General features: G+C 42.8%; 1 protein-coding gene across 3 annotated transcripts; it reads left to right on the top strand.

Moving 5' to 3' along the window:
• The first annotated feature begins 1,093 nt into the window (after nt 1-1,093).
• On the top strand, nt 1,094-23,826 carry LOC126985470 (zinc finger protein 493-like). 3 transcript variants are annotated; one of them, XM_050840423.1, is made up of 3 exons: nt 1,144-1,335; nt 9,495-9,588; nt 9,742-15,692. In XM_050840423.1, exon 3 carries the CDS (start codon nt 9,887-9,889, stop codon nt 11,960-11,962), a length of 2,076 nt encoding a protein of 691 aa, XP_050696380.1. In that variant the 5' UTR covers nt 1,144-1,335; nt 9,495-9,588; nt 9,742-9,886; the 3' UTR covers nt 11,963-15,692. The 3 variants fall into 3 exon arrangements, with proteins under 3 accessions (XP_050696378.1, XP_050696380.1, XP_050696379.1); XM_050840421.1 differs by lacking the exons at nt 9,495-9,588; nt 9,742-15,692 and adding an exon at nt 16,825-23,826 and having other exon boundaries at nt 1,094-1,335; XM_050840422.1 differs by lacking the exon at nt 9,495-9,588.
• Nucleotides 23,827-24,567: the final 741 nt, after the last annotated feature.

The following is a 24,567-nucleotide window of genomic DNA, read 5'->3' as shown; positions in this document are numbered from 1 at the left end:
TGTATGTTATATTGTGAAAGGCCTCCACTGTTATAGGCTGCCATTTCCTATATATAGCATTTCTGTTTAGGCCTACAAAGCTTTTTATTCGCTGTTTTCACTTTTTTCATGCCTCAGAGTACGGATATTCCTCTGAAAGACATGTATACGTAGATATTTCAAAGTCGCTCCAGTATGACTTGATAGTTTTTATTCATTTATCAGTATTTAACTACTTACAGATCATTGCTATGTACAATTTACCTAGAATAACTCATGAAAGTATATAATAAAAGCACTATCCCAATTGTAGTCCTCTTCTTATGCATTATCATTAACATATACAGACTGATATAGCAATAAATATTATAGGGCTATATATGATTACTCGTGACAGCCTTCCTTTTTTTGCATCTCCTTCCATTGCCCTTGAAAGCTTTTGTCATGTGGCCGTCTAACATACATCAAAGTCCTCCTTCAGTGTTTTTAGCGGGCTGATAGGCAGGTTTGTTGGTGCTACAGGTGACAAGGCTCCGGGGGGTCATCAGGTCCACGAGTAGAAGAATAACCTGTCCGAGAAGATAAGTAACTGGCTTTTTTACAAATGCCTCGATGTCCCTCCCTTCAGTGGTAAACCAGCGCTTGGATTTAATTCGCAGTGGAGTTAAATCAATACTTCAATGTTTTTTCTTAATTTTAAACCCTCATAAATCCACATAGCAATCACAAAGCGATATATGGAGGGGGAGATAAATGCGTTCCCACCAGCTGTCTTCTGCGTCTCACCTTCGCTCAGATAACCTCACAATACACTTCAATAACTCCTTTTGACTATTTCTTCGTTCTTTAGTCTTTGTAACTACACGTAGCAAGTTTGGAGCGCGTAAATACTGCAAGGAGACAAGTGCGCCGATGTCCCCTAGCAAAAAAATACCAAAAGAATACTAATAACCAAGAGCCTTCTTCGGCACATCATCGCGGAAGACATCCCACATAGAACTTCGATCATTCTTTTAACGTTTTTCCGGCTCTAACTCCACACAAACCCACCTAACCACCACGGAAACTACTAAATAAGGCCTGGAGACTATTACGCCAGTGTGCCTTGAAGTGTGGCTGTTACAGAGAACTCGAGGAGAGAGAAAATGGTGTCTGGCAGTGGTACCAAAGGGAGGCGGCGGCGGCGTCCTGTGACCTCCAGGCGCCACCATGGTCAGCGGGCGGCGGCCGATCGTACTTTCGGCCCAAATTCCTGTCAATATTTAGCTTGTGCCAATGCCCACCGAGCTGCCGCATGGAGGAGAGACAGCATTAACCCCCGGCGGACATGGGGAGCGCCAGCGACAGCCGCATCAGGTAAGCGGGACGGAATGCGAGCGGAAAATGATGAAAGTGGTCCCTGTCTTTCCCCCGCCTCTCCTCCTCCTCCTCCGCCATGTTAGACACTAGGGCGCTGAATGGCCTCTCTAGACAATGGCAGCGCGTTATTTAGCCGGTGTGAGGCGGGTCCAGCGTGCCCGTCGTGTGGCATGGGTTGAAATGTGCAAAATATGGTGGTGGGAGAGGTGTGGAGGGCCCGGGGAGAGATATAGGCTGGTAGGCAGGAGGGGGCAGGGTGCGGGCCGTCCCCACCCTGCCATCCCTCCCTGCCTCCTGTGACGTCACTCCCCCTGCCCAGGTAATGGCTGTGGCCTCCTTCCCCTCCCCCACCAGAAGGAAATGCACGGGAAGGAGCCCCAAGACGCCAGGGGTGAGGGAGAACTGGGGAGAAGGGAAAATATGTCTGGGCGAGGGGCGGGGGCCATGGCGTGGGTTGGGTGACAGGCGGGGACACGGGGACGTCTTGTCGGCTTTTTGACAGGAAATGTTGTTCTCCCCTCCCCACGGGGCCCTGGCTGTCCCCTCCCCACCCACCGGGGAAGCCTGGCGTCTCCCCTCCCCGCCATGCAAGCCTCGGGTCCCTGAGAAAAGGGGTATAATGGCGTTTAGGGTGAAGAGTTGAAGGGTTTTTTGTTGCCGAGGAGCTGGAAGGTGTCCATTATACGGCGCGTGGGAACTGCCGCCTCCACGCCCTCACTGGGGAGCTGGATTTCCTTTTTTTTCCCCACCTGACTCCTGAAGCTGCTCATTTGTGCTTTCTTATCCTTCTCCCACGTTGCTAAGACTCGTTTTTGTTACTCCCGGGAACTGTTTGCCGCGTGCGTGTCAATGGGGAGCAAGATTTCCTTCTTTTCTTCCCTCCTGGCTCCTGAAGCTGCTCATTTGTGCTTTAGTATCATTATCCCACGTTGCTAAGACTCCTTTTTGTTACACCCAGAAACTATTTGTCTGTTTTTGTCATATCCAGGGAACTGTTTGCCTCGTGCGTGTCAATGGGGAGCAAGATTTCCTTTTTTTTTTCTCCCCTGGCTCCTGAAGCTTCTCCTTTGTGGATCATTATTATTCTCCCACGCTGCTAAGACTCGTTTTTGGTACAACCAGGAACCATTTGCCTGTTTTTGTTGTATCCATTGAGCTGTTTGCCGCGTGCGTGTAAATGGGGATCAAGATTTCCTTTTTTCTCCCCTCCTGTTGCTTGAGGTTGCCCAGTTATCCCGGGAACTATTTTTTATTCCTTGATACAATAGCTAGGGAACTACACTGAGTCTTTTTATTAGAGAACTGCCTAGTGCCTGTCTGGGAAAGGCTAGATTAACTTTTTTTCTCCCCTCCTTTTGCTTGAGGTTGCCCAGTTATCCAGGGAACATGTCGTTTACTATTGTTATTCCTTGATACATTAGCTAGGAAACTGCACTGTGCCTTTTTATTGGGGAACTGCCTAGTGTCTGTCTGGGAAGGGCTAGGTTAACTTTTCTCCCCTCCTGTTGGTTGAGGTTGTCCAGTTATCCCGGGAACATGTCCTTTACTATTATTATTATTTTATACAATAGCTAGGGAACTACACTGAACCTTTTTATTGAGGAACTGCCTAGTGTCTGTCTGGGAAGGGCTAGATTAACTTTCTCCCCTCCTGTTGCTTGAGGTTGCCCTGTTATCCCAGGAACATGTCCATTACTATTGTTATTCCTTGATACAATAGCGAGGGAACTGCACTGAACCTTTTTATTGAGGAACTGATTCATGCTTGTCTGGGGAGGGCTAGATTAACTTTTCTCCCCTTTGATGCTTGAAGTAATGCATTTCTCCATTTTTGTTATTCTTCCTTGTTGCTAAGACCTGTTTTTATGACTTTGGGAAACTTCTGTCTGGTGTCTGTTAATGGGGAGCTAGATTTTTTTTTTTTTCTTCCCTTCTTATGCTTGAAGTTACTCTTAGCCCTTATTACCACTCTCCCTTGTTGCTAAGACCTGTTTTTTATGATTTTGGGTTTGGGAACTTACTGTCTTGTGTCTGTCAGTGGGGAACTAGATTTTCTTTTTCCTTCCCTTCTTATGCTTCAAGTTACTCTTTTAGCCATTACGTATTATCACTCTTCCTTGTTGCTAAGACCTGTTTTTATGATTTTGGGAACTTACTGTCTTGTGTCTGTCAATGGGGAGCTAGATTATCTTTTTCTCTCGTTCTTATGCTTGAAGTTGTGCAGTTATCTATTATTATTATTTTTCTCCTTGTTGCTAAGACCCCCTTTTGTCATATTTATCTTATGTACACACTGTCTCATGGCTGTCAGTGGGAAGCTAGATACTCTCTTTACTTCCCCTCTGATCCTTGAAGTTGTGCATTTGTCCATTATTATTTTTCTCCATGTTGCTAAGACCTCCTTTTGTTATATATACCTTATATATACTTACTGTCTCATGGCTGTCAATGGGAAGCTAGATTTTCTTTTTACTTCCCCTCTGATGCTTGAAGTTGTCCATCTGTCATTATTATTTTTCTCCATGTTGTTAAGACCTCCTTTTGTTATATATACCTTATGTGTACTTACTGTCTCATGGCTGTCAATGGGAAGCTAGATTTTCTTTTCCTCCCCTTCTGATGCTTGAAGTTGTCCATTTGTCCATTATCATCATTCTCAGTTATTCTCCCTTGTTGCTAAGACTGTTTCTCATATATCCTGGTAATTGCCTCATGCCTGTTATAGGGTAGCATTATTTCTCTTTTCTCTTTTAAGTTACTCATCCTGTGATTATGTATAGCCATTATGATTATTTTCTTTTGCTGGTAAGACCTTTTTTTTATCATATTTAGGGAATCCCTTTTGCCTGTCATAGGGTAGCAAGATTTCTTCTGTCTCCCTTCTTGGTAGTACTTGGCTTCTCATTTATCCCATGTGAATGTATCCATTGTTATTGCCTTTTGCCAAGACATTTGTTTCATGGAAATAAATGCCTGAAATAAATGAATGCACAAACATTTCTTCCTTATTGATGGAAGGTGGATATGGGATAATCTTAAGTGCAGTTAGGCAATGCGTTTAAACTATTTGGTAGCTTAAGGTGCTTGTCACTTCAAATATAACTGCCAAATAACCAAGAACCAATGATATATTAATATTGATTAAAATATCCATTCATAAGATGATCAGTCCTGCTAGTTTACAGAAATTCAGCATTAATTGTCACTGAAGATCATTCATAAATACAAAAGTATCCATTCTAATGACAGTCAGCCCTCAGTTTACATAACATTATCAATTTATTATTTATTATTATTATTTGTTATTATTTGTCACCCTAATAGCTCTTGCATAGTTCATCCATTTAATTGTCCTGGTCATTGAACTATTTTCATATGTCTGTTGAGTCAATTCATTATTTTTTACTTCATATACTCTATTACATTTCTACCTTATTTGCATATATTGTGTTCACTATAAGGGATAGATTTCCCAAGTTTCTGCATTTGATAATTACTTTTATTGATATTATTTATGGCATAGGGAAGTTAAGGAGCTTACAACAACTACAGTAATATAAATAAGTCAAATAGCCACTTGCACAATACTTCAAAAAACTGTATCTGCTAGATTTCAAGTATTTGCTATCACTGGGGAAGTCTTAACTTTTGTGGCATGGGAGCTGGTATTCTCAAACATTTCAATGCTTACGCACACACACTTGACAAGGCTTTCATAGAGATTGTTAATATTTCCTTGGATAGATTTATAAGCCTTGTGATAGTATGATGACGAGGCTTCTGCACTATCAACATTAAATACACTCAAGAGAACCCAACTAATCTTTGTGGCCTTTGGAAATATTTGTTGAGAGTGAGTGGAAAGCATCTGAGAATACAGGCCTGGGTCGGGTGATAGTGTGGTAGGGAGGCTTATCTGGCGACCTTGGCTGTGTGTTGTTGCTCTCATGCTGTTCTGCCACGGCTGTTTTGGGGTATGTGTTCAGGCTACCCACTACCTGGCTGCCCTCTACCCTGCTCAGCCTACTCTCTTCCTGCTGCCCTTCCAAGTCTGTAGCCATTGTCATACTCAAGGGAGGAAGGTTATGGAAATGTACACTCTTCATTATCCTTGAAATTATACCTTCCATAGGGCAGGTTGAATAATGATGAGCAGGTATTTATTGCGGCAACTCTCTTTTTCCTTTTTGTCATTTTTTGTTCTGTTGTTCATAGGGAGATATTTTGGGGGAGGGCAATTTTCTTTCTCTTCCGGTGTGTCATTCTTTGTTCTCTTGTTTTAAGGGGAGATATTTTGGGGTAACTTTCTTTCTCTTCTCCTATAATTCCTTCCACTTCTGTCTCTTTCCGGCATATGACCACAGATGTTGCGCCGACTAAACTAAACTTTCCAACTTTTCTTTCTCTTCCACTGTGTCATTCTTAGTTCTCTTGTTCTTAAGGGGAGATACTCTTTTCTTTCTTTTGTCTCCTGTTGTTTATCATTCTCTTACTCTGTTCGTGAGGGGAGGTATTTTTTGGCACCTGTCTGTTTCTGGAGGAGGAGGAGAGGGTTGATATCATTTTCTTTTAATATTTTAAGTGGATAAAGAGGGAATCTTCCACCAGATATTGATCGTTGAGTGTTGCCTGAATTAATTACTTTCCTATCAAGAGAGATTGCTATTTATTTTATTAAATGCCAAAAAAAAAAAAAGTCATTGGTGGAAGGTTCAGAGAGTAAAAGTGAGAAAAAGACAGGGATCACAACTATTAACATAAGAATTGTAAATATTAAGTGTTCTTTTGATATTATATATTTTAAGATGTGGCTGATTTTATTTGTGTCATTTTATTGTATGAGTTCCAGCCATTTCTTGGAGAGGCGGCACAGAGCACATCAAGGGTAAGACATCGCTGAATATGTTGGGTTCCTAAAGCATTTCTATCTCATTATATGTTTGTGTTTTGGTATTTGTATATCAATAATGGATCAAGTTATAACTCTTTACATCGCTTATATAATTATGCAAAGCCAGGCCGGGCAGGAGCTGAGTGTGTATGGAAAATGATTATAATATTGATAGTTTTATTTCGCCCAGCGGCATAAAAAAAAATAGCGGTGTACAAATGCCTGTCAGCAATGAAGGTTCAAGAAAGTGAATTCATCCCATTCCCAAAGACTTCAGCTCATTGCTAGCATTGTTTATGTACAGGCTGTTATCTTATTTAAAAAGGATGTTGCCAAGAAAATTTGTTGACTAAAGTTTCTTCAGTGATTTGAAATTATCCAGAAGTCTATTAGGGTGCTCCCTGCAGTTGTGTGATATTGTGTACAACTGAAACTGTCCCAATTTCTTCAGCATTTGCTAATAAAACTTTCCTTCATGTATGTTCAGGTTTACATCTGCTATCATCAGTAGAATTATGATATTGAAGCGATCTATTTCTAGGTACTTAGATATTTATTTATAAAATATTTTTTGTTTGGCATCTATGAATATTTGGGTAGGAAGTAATGGATGCTTTCTACTTCTATGGCTTGTAATGTAGCTCTTAGAGAACCACTTCTTTGGTTCATTGAAATTCTATCTTGTGAACAGATTTCAACCATGACCTGAGGAAAGTAGAAAAAATAGTCACAAAGATTTCTTCTGCCCCAAAAGAGGGAACTTCTAGCATGCCTTTATTTTCTGTTGCTGCTTGGTAATGGGTTTGTTCCTCTCAAAAATTAAAAGAAAAAATGTCTCCAAGAATTTATTGTTTGGGGTGATGAGGTGCCGTAATATAAATAAATGGAAAGCTAAGATAGGATTCTATTATTGTGGATGTGGCATTGTTGTTGTAGGGTGAAGATAAACTTATGGCAGGGTTGGTGGTGGTGGTGGATCTTTTAACGTAGATTGTTTTGGTTTGCTGACAGTGGCCGGGGTGTGAGTGTCATGGGATGTGTTGTTTTAGTGATCTGCTTGGTCCTCTAATGACTGATTGTACAGGAAGCTAAAAGGCTCGTAGTGAAGTTTGTTACGTCTTATTCATCTCAGTTAAGTCTAATCTCATGGTCTTGGGAGAGTTACCATCACTTTGGTTTATGGTTGGCCTAGCTTGTAAAAATCCTAGAACCTGTTTGCCTTGACAATGAAAATTACAGCCCTGGCATATTGTTCAATGAGTCATAGATCTCTCTTTGTTTCCCATTAAAGTAAGAATTCCCTAGCCAAAGAAAAATACTAAACTTTGAGTTTTTTAAACCGTCTAATCTGGAAAGGTAAATAATCTTCTGAGACAAGACCAATTGCACTGTGAGCAGCAAACACACATCCTCTGATCACCCATCATCTGTGCCAATGACTTGACTCTTGCCGTGACCTGTTCAGCTCTGCCAGTGCTGTCCTGTGAATCCTAAAACAAAGAGATTCATAACAAACATTTAAGGGAGAGGGAGGTAACATGTCAACTACTTATTAGAACTAAACTTACTAAAACTCATGGGATTCACACCTCAGACATCAAATTGGCAGTGCTGAGCAGGTGAAAGAGAAAGGTGGTTAGCCGTACTTTACTCTCTTTAGATAAAAACACTCATGTGCTATGCTATTCTGTTCCAGCGACCATATGAAACAGTGCTCTGAGTATAGCAACAGCTTTCTAGTAACTATTATTGAGGCTGTTTGGGAATGCTCTTATCAGCATACTTCTGTCCAGGGAAATAATTGTAATTTGGATATATATTTTTCAACAACATAATGCATTGGTTCAGTTCCAGTGCTGGACAGTAAGCAACACATAAACTGATAAGAATAAAGAATTAATGATGTAGCTACCCACTCACTCCATGTGGTTGCAATGTGCTTGTAAATTTGAAGAGGAAGGAGAGAAAGTGTTGCTTCAAGGCGAGCTCTGTTTTTGTCTGGCGCTGGAATGGATTACTGACTGTGTTTTCTTCTCGTTTAAAAGTCAAATGAAGCGAGGCAGTGAAGGATCTCCATCTAGACAGTGACCTCCAGGTGTTAAAAGATATATTCTGATGTGCATGGATCGAGAAAAAAGATGTTGAAGAATTGTATATGGATAACAAAATTAGTCACTGAATTGTTTGTGTATTTGATTCTTCTACAATTGTTATTATACCTGATTTCTTGGCTCAAGTTTATATTAGCTCATCTTCATCAGGAAATGAACTCCAGTGCCTCTACATCTTTCAACATCACTCGCTTTATAGTAATATTGTTCATGCTGTTTTTTCTGTGTTTATTATTTTGTTCAAGCTCCTAAACAGGTTAATGACTCAGCGATGAAGAGTGATGAGAGAGAGAGAGAGAGAGAGAGAGAGAGAGAGAGGGAGACTCCTATTGATCGCTAAGTAGTAACACCAGAATAGCCTGTCAATGCCAACTCCGGCTATATGGGCATGTGGCACGCTACCCAGAAGCTGACCCTACTCACTGGGTTGTTTCTGTAAGAGACAGCCCTGAGTGGAGAAGGCCAAGGGGACTCATTCAGAGTTTGTGGCTTGAGAAAGTTGATAGATCCTGCCATGAGGTTCTTGGGATGGGAAGGGTTTGGGATTTGGTGTTGAAGGGTGGGGGAGGCCACATGCCCCCTCGGCATATGCCCCCATTGATTGATTGATTAAGTAATAAGGACACCAGATAAGACTGTCATGTCTATCCCTACTCTGAAGGGTAATGAATTAGCGTTGTGTCTGCTTGGGGATGGCTATTGCAGAGGACACGGAGCATACCAAAGATTGCAGTCGAAGCCATTTCTCATAAGTTATAAATAGCTTTCTTTCCTTAGTGGATATATTCAAGAGGTGCACAGAGGACATGATGTATCAAGGCAGGTGTTCAGAAAGAATCATGACCAGAGGAGCAGCAGTTAAGGGAAAAAGAAGAGTACGAGAGCGAGAAGCAGGCGGCACAGTGAGGTTTTGGCTCTGGCTGTCGTATATTTAGTCATGAACACTTAAGTGCAGTTGTATTTAGTTCCTGAAGTGCTTATTTCTTTTTAGGATGTCATAAATTTTCTGCTGTTTTCACTTTGCCTTTAGGTCAAGAAGAAAATCCTTGGACCGTTGTAATTAGGTACTTTTCTCTTTGCTTTGTGTATTCTCGAATTCTCCACAAAGGTTGTCAAGTTGCTAAAGTGATCGTGTACTTCTCATGTCACCTCAGAACATGTGTAACCGAGGGGAAGGTGTTGAGACAAGTGTTGAATTGTCGGACCCCAACCTTCTCTGAACTAACTCTTTACGTCTCTCACTCTCTGGTAGGTGGTTCATAGGGTGGTGGGTGTGCGGCAGAACTCTTTTCTCTGTTGCAGAAACTGTAAACTTGACTTGTTGATTTGTTCATTATTGAGTGATGACCCAATGAACTGAATGTGTTGACATCATCTGCTAACAGTGACCATTTGTTTCAGACCCAAGATTACTACTGATGTATCTTCAAGAGATCAAACTGAAGGTGAAGACAGCAAGATGAAAAAATAAAGCTGCTTTCTCACTGATCCCAATTAGGAATGGCACGCAGGAAAGCAAAACATTTTTCTTGACCTTGTCCTTCTCATGATGGAAGGACTACACATTCCACATCCAGGAAAATTTCATAATGTCAGTCAAGCAAGTCTAGTGTTGAATCAGCAGCCGTTCGTACACTCCAGCGTACCTCTGTACGGGAACTATCCCATCCAAAGTGAAGTAGTAGAAACAAGGGAGGTAGAGAAGAATCAAGATGAAAAGCCTTACGACTGTGACCGGTGCAGCCGGAGCTTTGCCCAGAAGACTCACCTCGCCAGTCATATGCTATGGCACAGCAAGGAGAAAAACTTCGAGTGCCCCACTTGTGGCAAGCGCTTTACCATGGAAAGTCACCTCAACGGTCACATGCAGGAACACAACAGAGAGAAGCTGTTCAAGTGTGAGATGTGTGACAAGCGCTTTGCTATGGAAAACTACCTGAACAGTCACATGCTCACCCATATCACCGAGAAGAAGTACGAGTGTAAAGTGTGTGAAAAGAAGTTTTCTATGGAAAATCACCTCAACAGTCATATGCTTGTTCATAATCTGGAGAAGAAATATGAGTGTACTAAGTGTCACAAAAGGTACAGCCAGAAAAGCCACCTGAACAGTCATATGTTAAAGCACAGCACCGACAAGCGGTTCGAGTGTACACTATGTGGCAAAAAGTTTAATATGGAGAATCACCTAAACAGTCATATGCTTGTTCACAGTGAGGAAAAAAGATACGAGTGCGTCTTATGTGGCAAGCGTTTTCTTATGGAAAATCACCTTAATAGCCATATGCTAGTTCACAGTGAGGAGAAAAAGTTTGAGTGCACTTTGTGTGATAAGCGTTTTAACATGGAAAGTCACCTAAATAGTCACATGCTTGTGCACAATAGTGAGAAAAAGTTTGAGTGTCTGCTGTGCAGCAAGCGCTTTAGCATGGAGAGCCACCTGAACAGCCACATGCTGGTGCACAACGAGCGACGGTTTGAGTGCACACTGTGTGGCAAGAGGTTCTACATGGAGATCCATCTCAACGCCCACATGGTCATGCACAACGCCGACAAGAACTTTGGCTGTGAGGTGTGCGGCAAGTCCTTCCTGCTGGAGGCCCACCTCAACAGCCACATGCTGACCCACAGCGAGGAGCGGAAGTACCAGTGCATGCTGTGCACTAAGAGGTTCAACATGGAGAGCCACCTCAACAGCCACATGCTGGTGCACAACGAGAAGAAATTTGAGTGTGTGCTGTGTGGCAAGCGCTTCAACATGATCAGCCACCTCAACAGCCACATGCTGGTGCACAGCGAGAAGAAGTTTGAGTGCGACATCTGTGGCAAGCGCTTCAAGCAGAACAGCCACCTCAACAGCCACCGCTTCGTGCACACCCAAGAGAAGAACTTCGAGTGCGAGATCTGCCGGAAGCGCTTCGCCCAGCAGAGCCACCTGAGCAGCCACCGCTTCGTTCACCTGCAGGAGAAGCGGTTCGAGTGTGAGGTGTGTGGCAAGCGGTTCATGCAGGAGCTCCACCTCAACAGCCACCGCTACATGCACAACGAGGAGATCAAGCTGGAGTGCCAGGAGTGGGGCAAGCGCTTCACCCAGAAGAGCCAAGTCAACGGACAGATCATCGTCCACACCGATGAGAAGAAGTTTGAGTGCGAGGACTGTGGGAAGAAGTTTGCCCAGAAGAGTCACCTCAACAGCCACAAATTCGTGCACCGGGAGGAGAAGCGCTACTCCTGCGACGTCTGTGGCAAGCGCTTCTCACAGGAGAGCTACCTGAGCAGCCACAGGTTCGTGCACAGCGAGGAGAAGAAGTTCGAATGTGAAGTGTGCAAGAAGCGCTTCACTCACGAGAGCTACCTGAACAGCCATCGTTACGTGCACACCGACCGCAAGACCAATGACTTTGTGGAGTTCGCGGCCAAGCAGGCGCGTCTTGCTGCCGCCTCCTCAGACCAGCTCTCCACCTCCTCCTCCTCCACCACCACCACCAACAGCGTCCAGGTCCAGACAGACAAGAAGCCCTTTGAATACGAGGACAACGGCAAGCTTCTCCTGCAGCAGACGTACCAGCCCCCCTACGCCTACGCCCAGTGGGAACACGTTCGAACCTTATGGTCATTGTAGGGGTCCAGCGAGGGGGAGCACTCCTAAGATGTACTTAATTCGTGCATTTAGCCGTGGGTGACGAGAGACTAGAATCGGTGACCTATTTTTGTGGCGTGACGAGAGTGAGTGCTCCCTACCATGTTTCTTTCCTTCATTATTATCATTAGTACTAGTGTTAGTCTACCCACGAGCACGATAACCACTGCTGGATGTCCATGTGTCTTGTGTTAGGTGACATGAGGTGTGGGTACGGAATGGAACACTTGCAGCTTTGTGATAATCTTGGAAAAAAATTACAACTCTGGGACTAAGAGGTGTACGTCGGAGTGAAGTGTGGGCGAGGAGCTGGAAATACTTGGGAACATGGCAATGAGCAGTGGACAGAAGTTGTGTTGTGTCCCGTGTGTGTGTGAGTGACCAGAACTGAGCAGCGGTGTGTTAGTGCGTTGGTGGCCCCTTTGGCTTACCCTGTCTGGCAGCTTGGCCGGGGCTAGGATGCAACCTGCCTTCACTAGATAGCCTGGTTTCTCTTCCCTCGCTCTGGTACTCCCGAGGTATTATTCTCAACTATCTCCCCGTGTAATGAGGCAACAGTTGTGCGTGTCTATGAATCTGTGACCCCACTGTTGATAGGCTGTTCTGTGTGCATCATCTCAACTATGCTATATCAGCAATGAATGGCCTTCCATGTCAAATGAATCATTTTAAAACATATTTAATTTTGTCATAGGTTTTAACTTGTTTAATGGATAGACTTAGTTGGGTGGTCGTCCCAGTGTGTGTGAAGCACCTCGCTGGCGGTGCTGGCGAGAGTGGCGCACTGAGAGTCGGGCTTCAGCTACACCCGGTGAACCTTAACACACTCAACCGTCGCCCTCGCACCCGTCACGGCCCGTGCGCCAGGCCTTCCTGGGCCGGCAGAGAAACACTGACGGAAAATGTACTTATTCTATCATTTGTTGTTTGTCTCATTAACGTATTTACTTTGTGTTTTGTCCGAGTCACATTCATCTTTGTGCTGTTGTCCTAATATTTTTTTTATTTATTTATTTTTTTTTTATTATTATTTTTTTTTTTACATTCATCTTTGTGTTTTGATCTTGGTGTTTAGAGATGTATATTGTGTTTTGTCAGTCACATTCATCTTTTTTTGTGTTTCATCCGAATGATAGAGAGGTAGATAAGTTCAGTGAGGACGATGCTATTGTTATGTTTTGCCATTGTGTGAATTTAGTGGTGAATGATTGCAGAATACTGTTGTAGGGCTTTGCCAGAGCTTAAGAGTACTCTAGATTGTACTTCTGCCCTGAAAACCTCCTCCACTATGAGTTGAGGCACAACAAGGTCACTGCACACTCCTGTAAAGTTCTGTGAAGTTTCCTGTTGCTATGACGGTTGAAGGTCTGTGTCTGGGCACCTCCCTGATGATGGCTTGCCTAAGAGGAGTTTCTCTGTACGGTTAGGGATGTAGTAAGTTTTCTTGCCATCCATATTGTTTTCCTGTGTTTAATCATGGGATCCTGCTAGTAATACTCTATGTTACTCAAAAATATTTTATTATATTTATTTATTTATTTTTCATTCCCTGGAAAAATATATTTATAAACTTAGAAAAACAATACAGATTTTTAGTTTCTGTAACACTGTATGATGCCTAGTGAGGACTTCCAGCAAGAGAATTTTGAATAATTCTAACATAACCAGAATTGAAACTTGTGGCACTGACGATGTAGTGGGATTGTCAGGAGCAAGTAGCCGAGGGTTGCTTGAGGCCATCCATCTGTGCGAGGCCCGACGCTCCCTTCCCTGGCTGGTGTGAGGGCGAGGCTTGAGTGTGTTAGTGAAGGTTCCTGCCGAGCACTCTCCTTGTTGTAGAGGAGAGTGAGAGAGGCACGGAAGTGAAGCGGGCGGCAGCTCCTGCAGGGAACTCACCCCCAGAATCCTGCCGTTACCCGGAGCTCACATGGCTTAGGGTGGCGGGAGTAATCCTAATACTTTAAACAACTACTCTTAAGATATTATGCACTTAAGGTTTTTAGCTCCAGACTAAGCTAATTCCTTAATCTATGTAGTTTTCACCTTTAAGGATTTTCTGTAATCAAGTAGTTGAGTAGAATATTTATGCATATTAATAGTAAGCAGCACAAAGGTTCCAACAGGTTGTGTGAGGCACCACTGGAAGGCCTCCATGCTTGTGACAGTATTGCCAATTGCTGTGTACAAAAACGCCTACCCGAAAATGACTACTAGCGCAAATCTGAAGTTTTTTTAGTGTTCACTTGTGGGACATTTACGCTATTAATTTTTCAAGGGGTTTCGTATAAAATTGCTGTCCTGAAGTGCATCTGAAAACCTATGAAGGTGTATTCATGTGTTGTATGTCTTAGTAATTTATTTTTGTGTGTTGAAAAGCTTAAAGAATTATTGTCTCTAGACTATATCCAATTACCCTAAAGTTGCATTCATGGGACACGTTAATTTTCTAAAAAGCTTACTGCTAAAATTGAAGAGTGCATCTGAAAATATTCCTAACAGCTGCATTCCAGGAACATGTTTAATTGATTTTTGCGTAGAAAGCTTCACCATCTTTGAAGTCTTCGTGTGCAGGGCCATCTTGAGAGGTGCATTCCTGGGACGTATATTTTGTTAATTTTTTAAAAGCTTACCTCAAAAATTAGTCCTAGAGTGCACCTGAAAATCTTGAGTGTGTGCATTCCTGGGACATTATGTTGTTCATTTTTGTGTGTGAAAAGTTTACCTCAAAAATCACAGCTCAAATGCATCGTACACCCCCAGAGGGAGGATCTCGGGGACAGACATGTTACCCCAGTTAGCGGGGATCGTCGGACACAAGTAGATATCTTAAAGGTCTTCCAGAGGTGCATGCATAAATTCCTTCATCCCCAAAGATTAAATTGTCTTTTTCAAATGTTTCTGACTAACAGTCGATCTGATGGAACCTTGAGGGCAACACGTATTACCTTAGTAGTATTTACTTAATGTGTGGCAGTAAGGGTGTAGTGGTATGCTGGACTGCTAGAGGTAGCGTACAAACCAAGGTGTGTACTAGGCACATTGAACCATTACTTTGGGGGTTTGGATAAAATAGAAACTTTTATCGTAAGTGTTGATGCATTATCTGTGAACCAACAATGATCAACAGTAGGTGTACTAGATGTAATCAAAGGAAAAGAGTTCCTTTCTATCAACGTACTTAATTATGGGTTAAGATCCGTTGTTTTACCCCGACTCGCACCGAACCTGCTGAGTCGGGGCAAGAGATTGCCGGGCCCCTCGTCGCCCTGGTGGTCTGGCCGCATGACCCGGCCCCTCGCAGGGGGATGTCCCTTCTCCACCTCAGGCCTGTGGACACAGCTGAACTGTAGTGTGGGAATGAGCCCCCTGCAGGCCCCACCCCTGGGAGGGCCTCAACACCCTCTTGAAGGTGATTCCCTGCACAGGTCCGGTAAAGGATTGCCTGAGCCCCGGATGAGGAGTGGCAGGGGCAGGGAGGGACCTCTTCCCCCAACCACCATGACTTGATTTGGTTTGATGAGTTTCTTTTTATACCAGTGATCAGAAATACTCTTAAAACTGTTGTTATAAGGAGGTTCCCTTGTAACATGAGTAATACTTCCAATCATGAGCCAAAATTATGATTCCTGAGCCAGACCCTCACCAAGGCAGGGGCCTTATAACTTCTGTATACATTTTCTTTTTGTTTAATAAACTTTTTATATTTAAAGATGCTGTAGAGTTTTTGTACCAACCAAAAGGGAGTGACCACGGAGGGAAAGTAAAGTGTCTTACCTTGAGTCCGAGCTTTGGATTGCACAGCAGGGCGGGAAAAGGCAAAATTCTTTCTTATATGACACCAGCATCACTAAGCAGTGTGTTTGTGTATGCCATAGAAGGGGAGAGGGGGGTAAGAAAATTAGCTCTTAGTGTTTAGTGTAGGTGGTCTTTAAATCCCTCCCCTTCAGGCAAAGAGGACCAGTTTTTGTCTACTCCTACTCAAAGGTGCAAGAGCAATCAAATATTTCGGGTCATTTTAATCAGCATTTCTATTATGTTTTCAAGTCATCCATGTTTATTCGTGATATTACAAGCCAGAGATCATTATTGTGGTGTGTGGAGTCCTGGGAGGTGGCTGACGCAGGTTTAGGAAATGTAAAAAGTTGATAGAAACAAAATTATTTATCATGATGTCTTGTTCTTGGGTGTTATTCTGTAAATTTCAGGTTGGTTTATTTTTTCAATGTATACATCAGAGGGAAGTTGTATTGTCGTAATACTTGTTTTATTGTCCATTATTGTTTTGTTTCTTTGCACTTGGTGAGAAAAAAATAAAATGGAAGGGAAATGGAAGCTTCATTGATAAAGGTCTTGTTACCATCTAACACCTTGGTTTGCACTTGTTTACTGCGGCACTCGTCCTCCTTTTATGCTGTTCACTTACGCCTCACCTCGCACACACCATTTCTTCTTATGACATCAAATATACCTCCACCACATCATCCTTAATTTTCAGAAAGCATTATTTTGCTTCGATATAAACTTTGAGTCGTAACGTAAAATGAGGACAAAGACAGTGGAGACTTGTAGAACCCTTGGTAAACATGTGCAGCCTCTCCCCGGCCCAGTCAGTCCTTCATGTCTGTGTTTTCCTGCAATTTACGGCCCACAGGATCCTCCCCGGGAAGCCACCCCCGGCGTAGGACTAGAGGTGGCTTCCTGGAGGACATCCGTAGGGCCGTAGCTTGTGTGAGGAGGTCGCAGCGTGTGTGTGATGTAACAAGGAACGCACTGTATTAGGTGTAAGTTCAGCCGCTTGCCCTGTGTTGAGTGAGACTGGCTCTAACACAAGTCATCTGTTTCAGGCACACACTCGGTCAACGCCCAACCTTCTTGAGATGAAGACTAAGAATAATTCACCTCCCATGACAACAAGACAAGTGATCAACATATAATCACATGAAGCTCTTGTTGTCGGGTTTCCCTCTACAGTTTTCTCAATGCCCTAAGACTCGTGCCTCAGTATGGAAGGGTTACATATTCCCTACCCCGGAAAGTATCAAAAAGTAAGTCACACAGGCACGCAGACCATCATTCACCACCCCACCGGATTTTACCCCAACTACAACCTCCAGGACGGCACCATACACAACAGCGTCCCTAATGCCCTTCAAAACAACCTCCAGAACACTGCTGCTCCTCTGACCATAAAAGGCGAGAACAACTTGATCGACGGTGACAAGCCGTACGAGTGTGACCGCTGCGGCAAGCGCTATGCCCAGAAAAGCCACCTCACCAGTCACATGCAATGGCACACGAAAGAGAAGAACTATGAGTGCAAAATATGTGACAAGCGCTTTTCTATGGAGAGCCACCTCAATGGCCACATGCTCGAGCACAGCCGTGAAAAGAAGTTTGAATGTGAGATCTGTGGCAAGCGCTTTACTATGGAAAACTACTTAACGAGTCACATGCAAGCCCATATCACCGACAAGAAGTACGAGTGCGAGATTTGCGACAAGCGTTTTGCCATGCAGAACCACCTGAACAGTCACATGCTAGTGCACTGCATGGACCGTAAGTACGAGTGCGAAATCTGCCGGAAGAGATACACACAGCGGAGTCACCTAAACTCCCACATGTTAAAACACAGCAAGGAGAAGAACCACGAGTGTCTCCTGTGCGGGAAGCGCTACAACATGGAGAGCCACCTCAAGAGTCACATGCTGGTGCATAACGACCAGGACAAGAAGTTTGAGTGTCTGATGTGTGGCAAACGTTTCCACATGGAGGTGCAACTTACCAGCCACATGGTGACCCACAACGAGGACCGCAAGTTTGAGTGCCCGCAGTGTGACAAGCGCTTCACTCTGGAGCTGCACCTCAACTCCCACATGATGGTGCACATCACGGAGAAGAAGTTCGAGTGTCTTCTTTGCCACAAGCGCTTCGTCATGGAGAGCCACCTGGTGAGCCACATGCTGGTGCACAATGAGAAGCGCTTCGAGTGTGAAATCTGTGGTAAGCGCTTCAACATGGAGAGCCACCTCAACAGCCACATCCTGGTGCACACCGTCGAGAAGAACTTTGAGTGTGAAATCTGCAACAAGCGCTTTGCCATGGAGAACCACCTGGCCAGCCACATGTTGGTGCACAGTGAGGACAAGAAGTACGAGTGTCAGGTGTGCCAGAAGCGCTTCAACATGGAGTGGCACCTCACCAGCCACATGCTGGTACACAACGAAGACCGTAAGTATGAGTGTGAGCTGTGTGGCAAGCGCTTCACCATGGAGAGTCACCTCAACTCCCACATGCTGGTTCACAACGAGAAGAAGTTTGAGTGTCCGCTGTGCCCCAAGCGCTTTAACATGGAGAGTCACTTGAGGAGCCACATGTTGGTGCACAATGAGAAGAAGTTTGCCTGTATGCTGTGTTCCAAGCGTTTCCTCATGGAGGCCCACCTGAACGCACACATGATGGTGCACAGCGAGGACAAGAACTTTGAGTGCAATGTGTGTGGCAAGCGTTTCAACATGGAGTGCCACCTCAACTCCCACATGCTGGTCCACAACACGGACAAAAAGTTTGAGTGCCAGATTTGCAACAAGCGCTTCAACATGGAGAGCCACCTCAACTCCCACATGTTGGTGCACAATGAGAAGAAGTTTGAGTGTCCGCTGTGCAGCAAGAGGTTCAACATGGAGAGCCACCTCAATAGCCACATGCTGGTCCACAGTGACAAGAACTTTGAGTGTGACGTCTGCGGCAAGCGGTTCAGCCAGAGCGCCCACCTCAACAGCCACCGGTTTGTCCACAGCCAGGAGAAGAAGTATGAGTGCCAAGTGTGCCGAAAGAGGTTCCACCAGGAGAGCCACTTGACCAGCCACATGTTTGTCCACTCTGAGGAGAAGCAGTTTGAGTGTGAGGAGTGCGGCAAGCGCTTCGGCCAGGAGATCCACCTCAACAGCCACCGCTTCACCCACAGCGGGAAGAAGACGGAGTACCAGCAGATCATGACCAACTATGTTAACAACCACAAGTACATGAGTGAAGAGGACCGGCAGCACCAGTGTAACGTGTGTGGCAAACGCTTCATCCACGAGAACCACCTCAACATCCACAAGTTTGTGCACAAGGAGGAGAAGAAGTTCGCCTGCGATATATGCGGCAAGCGCTTCTCCCATGAGAGTTACCTGAGCAGCCATCGCTATGTTCACAACGAGAAGCGCTTCGAGTGCAATCAGTGCGGCAAGAGGTTCTCCCATGAGAGCTACCTGAACAGCCACAGCTTTGTTCACAACGAGCGACGAGATGTCACCACCTTCCAGAAGCCACAGATGCCAGTGGTGCAGAAGGATCAGACCACTCACATGCAGGTGCAGCAACCACAGGAGAAGAAGCCTTTCGAGTGTGATGAGAACGGGAAGATGTTGATCCAGCAGACATATCAGCCGCCCTACGCCTACGCCCAGTGGGAACACGTGCGAACATTGTGGTCTTTGTAAGCGTAGAGCTGTGGAAATCCTTCTACGGAACCACTGTGACCAGGAACACTGTAGACCTAACCCAGCAGATTTATGTTGTGCATTCGCTGCCTGAGGGCGCCCAAGCCTTGATTTTATGTTTTTGAAATGACTGAACTGACTGTTGACTCATGTAACTTGTTGAAACCGACACTGCAGGAAAGACTGAAGTGATGCGACTGTTCATGTGGTGTCTGAAATATCAAAAAATAGTTGTCTACGTCCCTACTGGACACAACACAAAAACTTGTTGAGAGAAAGATTGGTGAACTCTGCAAGAACTTATCCAACCCTAAAAAGACAGTTGATGGATACAGTGTGTGCATTGAGAAAAAGTGTAGAGTGAAACCCGAACATTGTGAAAAAACTGAGGGAAACCGAAGAAAAGTGATTGCGACAATTTTGGAAAGACTAATAATTGTGGAGGTGAAACAAACAAAATCATGAACCTTTGTAAACATATTAGAATGTGGAAACTCTGCTTATGAATGAAACGCATCTTATAGAGGACCAGAGAAAGAAAAAACATTGAGTATGATGCGGAGCAGAGTCCAGGACCACAGTGACATATGCAGATGATATCAGTGTACAATACTTATCATTTATAGTGACCCTTTAGATGTAGTGTGTGTAGCTGTCATGTTGTCGGGGGAAGGACGGGGCAGGAACGCGGGAGCCGGAACAAGGGGGATAGAGAATGGGGGCTGACCAGTGTTACCAGATTATTGTGCTCAGCACATTTAATTTTCTGCTTACTGACCCATAACTCGCAAAAGAACATTTGTAAGTAACGGTTTTAATAATAACTTAAATTCACTATCATTATTTGTGTGGGTAGGACAGTATTTGGGTCTGAAACCGATTAATGCAATGTTCTGAGCACGACAGTCTGGTAGCACTGCAATGGACGTGGGTGACTAGGGTAAAGTGTGGTAAATTCTATACTATTGTCCCTCACGGCTTGGACCAGTTGTGTGTCACTTGAGTACTTCGTTATAACTTTGTGGTTGAGTAAGGAACTAGTGGATTCCAATTGCCTTCTAGGGCCCTTTATTACCATGGTTAACATGCTGTATCTGACTTTTAAGCTTCTGTATCGACTCGTAAGACAACACCGACATAGTAAACGAGGTGATTACTCTTAATTCAGCTTAGATAACTTTTTTTTTTTCAATGATTCACGTTTTTCAACCTTTTTAACAGTGCGGCAGATACGTCACTAAATTTTCTTGCGTATTGTTGAAGTAAACAGAATATCGCGTTATTTGTAGTCTGTGGAAAAATAAATCATTCACTCCTGCGTCCCCAAGTTAGATTGATCCGAGAACGTTGTCTTACCGTCCGATATTGAAGTTTTCACGTCGAGGGCATCCTTAGAACTGCTTAGCTATGAGTGTAAGGACATAGTGTAGTCAATGTAGCATACAAACCAGGGTTGAAGGTCTTTTCAAACGTGTATCAGAATCTGGTATGCCTACTGTAAACCCATGATTTTCTATTTTTTCATTATATAATTTGAAGATTTTATTGTATGCAGAAGGTTGGTAGAAGAGGTATCACTGTGGGTGTTTAGGGTGACCTTGGAACACTGTACGATCTCTTGGAATGGGGATTACGTCTTTAAGATTATGTTAAAATTTTATATATTTTTGTTTATGAATGTTGTTGAGTATTTTTTAGTGAATATGGCTATACTAGATTCTTTTTTATTCTATTTGGAAGTGTGTTAAAGAGTTAGTGAAGTGTGTGGTGAGAACCATTCTTCTGACACACACACACACACACACACACACACACACACACACACAGCATTTGAATAGGAAATTGAATAACATCTAAATATTATACCCTTTGTACCTGATTTAAAACAAAAAAAGTTATTCTGAGTAATTTAAACAGTATATTTGAGTCACACACACACACACACACACACACACACACACATGCACATACAGGGAAGATGGTTCAATGTCAGATGTTCCTTCACTCATAAACAATCCTGGTTACCTGCATTGTTGGTATATTATGTTTTTTTATCATATATTTAAAGAAATTACTACAGTTATTTTCCTATGTCTTGAGTAGCCTTAGCCAGCCACTCCCAGGATGACACCATTGTTGTTTTTGTACAATCACTACATGTGCATTATTTTTTGTTTTTATTAATTATGAGGCGAAGATGAATTTAATCTTTTTATATATATTTACGCAGCTATGCAAACATACTTCTTCGTGCCAGTCCTGTGTTTTGTTTGGTTTGATTAGTTTTCCGACAAAGTTTGGGGAATGTGATTTCGCCAGTATTGTACTTGTGTGATAAATGCATTCGTAAATCAACTTCAGGTGAGGCGTGCTTGCAATTTGTGGCAATACTACAATTTCATTTTATTTTTATATGCGGTTTATATATTTGCAAGCCTTTTTAGTAATATGAAAAACTTGGGAGATGCGATTTTGCAGCTTGTGTGATAAATATTGCTCCTTGACATGCATTTGTAATTCAACTTCAGGTTTTCTAAGCATGCAAATTGTTAGCAATGATCTTTTATTTTTACAAGCCATATATTTACAATCCAAAAAGGAAAACAAACATGATCATTGTAAAAGTTTAATTTGAGACCCAATGAAGGACTGACATGACTGGTAACTGGTAGAAAACATGATCGTCACAAGAGTTTGATTTTTGACCCGATGGACTGACATGACTAGCCTGGTTAGCTGGTTGGCCTCGTGCCCGGCGTTCTTATGTACGTGTGTTGACAATTTAGATGCAGTTCTTTCTATTTTTTTGTTTGGACTCATCAATCAGTATTAGAATATTTTATATATGAATTTATTTTGTTAAGAATGTTATAAAAATAATAATAATGATAATAATCAGCTATATTAATTATTCTTTAGTTACTGAATATGTACGGTGCTTGATTATACTTCTACTTGTTGGTTTCTTTTAAGTAATTGAACTTAATGAACTGAAAGATTATGAATTATTACCTCTTGTGAAATTCTGTACATGATAATGATCTCTTGGCTGTATTGATATATAATTAATAGCTCTGTATGACTGGTAGAGTTACATATTCTTTTGTAGCAAGTAGTTTCAGCCCTGTAAAGAAAAGCATATATATAAATGCACTTATATAGTCACCAAGGGGTGTTCAGGTAGCCTTGCTTGTACACACATATGCAAAGGTGTTCGCGCACGATAACTTATGATAAAGAAAGAGATATATATAAGTCAAAGTGTCAAGCGTAATAGATGAAATGTTATAATAAATGGTTGGATGAATCTTGCTTCCGTCTTTCTCGTTTTTTCAGTCACTTGCATCGCTCGTCTTGCAAACTGTGGCAGAAAACACGTCTTTGATCAAATGTGGGTGTTGCCATGACCTATGGGATGAATGCACCTACACCCACAACTAATAAAAAAGAAAAAACATTTAGACGTGAAAATTTATGCTTCTAGAAAGTGGGTTGATGAAAAATACGGGGTGAATGCACTATACCCTCAACTCAAAACAAAGGAATTAAAAGTGAAAATTTGTCTCTAAAAAGTGAGAACAAAAAAATATGGAGCAAATGCACATATACCCACAACTTGAACTAAGAAAGAAACAATTAGAAGCAAAAATTTGATTCTTGAAAGAAAGAAAAAAAAACTGGCGTTAGTGCACCTAAGCTCACAACTTAAAGCAACTTGTTTCAATCTTAATTCATGAAGCAACAGCATTTTGGGGAGATCTTGCTTGCATTTTATTTAATTTACCAACTAATTAAACAACAACCTCCATATAATTTCATCGACTACACGTTTAATTTGCTTCACTCTTGGCTTGTGGGTCAACAGCATTTAGGGGCAGCTCTAGCATATGCCACACTGGCCCTGCGTCCCGGGGTAATGAGTTCTTCCCACCACGACCTTAAGGGCCAATGCAGCGGAGATGAGCACCGAGGCCACGCGCAGCTATAGCACATGCCCCAAACTTTACCTTACTTATTTCCCTTCACTGCCCCTCCTTAGCTTTGAGTCTGTTTTCTAGTTACAGTTTGCAAGAAGGGATGCTAATGGTGCCAAAATGAATTGATGGAACGCCCAAAGTATTTTTTTTCTCTTCTACTGAGCCTCTCTTCGCAGACTCGTCATCATCCATTGTCTGTCTGTCTAGATTTTATACCTGAGCATCTTGTTGTAGGAGGAGAAATAAATAAAATCAATAAATACAGTAAAAGTCTGTTAGAAATGTCTGGAACTTGCAAGTTAGTTCATCTTTAGACTTGTGTACATTTTATTCTCTGTTTAATAAAAGGTTTTATATTCCATCACAAACTGTATGGATATTTGTATGCTTAGTAGTTTCTATCCACGGCTTCTTTAGCGTTAACGTCCTACACGTCTGCGAGGTGATAGGAGGATTTACTATATGTGGTTATTAATTGCAGGTGGACTTGTAAATTACCTTGGAAGCATTGTAGTAGATGGAATGGAGGGAAGAAAATGAGTGGAACAGAATAAAGATGAGAAAGGGAAGGAATTAAGAGAGGAAGTTAAAGAAAGGGGGAAAAGGGAGGAAAAAAATGGGAGAAGAAAAGGAAAAGGAAGAATTTAGAGAGGGAAGGAAAGGAGGACTGGAGAAAAGGAAGGGAAGGAAAGAAAAACAGGTAAACGGAAGGGAAAATAAAGAAAGGAAGTGAAGAAAGAAGAGGGGGAAGGAAGGAAAGGACAGGGGAAAAAAATGAAAGGAAGAGGAAGGGAAAAATAATGGAAGAGAGGAAATTAGAGAAAAGCAGGAAGAGAGAAGGGGAGGGTGAAGGAATAAAAAAGGAATATATATCGTATGTGTAAGATGAGCGCATATCACCAATGGATTCTGCAAGGCCCTTTTTCCCTCCACTCCCAAGCTAACGAAAAAGGTAAGCCATTATTGTTGTGCATGTATAAATATTCAGCACGAGACAGCAATCATTGTAGTCTATATAGTCACGTATACTTTGGAACTGTGCACAATTTATACCACCAGATTCACCAGAAAGCCCATCCACTCATACAGACTAATGGATGTGGTTATTGATATAGTTTTGACAATC

Source organism: Eriocheir sinensis, chromosome 59 (assembly GCF_024679095.1).
Source record: "Eriocheir sinensis breed Jianghai 21 chromosome 59, ASM2467909v1, whole genome shotgun sequence".
Classification (NCBI taxonomy): Eukaryota; Metazoa; Arthropoda; class Malacostraca; order Decapoda; family Varunidae; genus Eriocheir; species Eriocheir sinensis.
This window is presented reverse-complemented; position numbering and strand designations above follow the sequence as displayed.

Excerpts from the sequence above, each read along its gene's own strand:
- LOC126985470 (XM_050840421.1), top strand. The coding sequence starts at position 16,984 with ATGGAAGGGTTACATATTCCCTACCCCGGAAAGTATCAAAAAGTAAGT.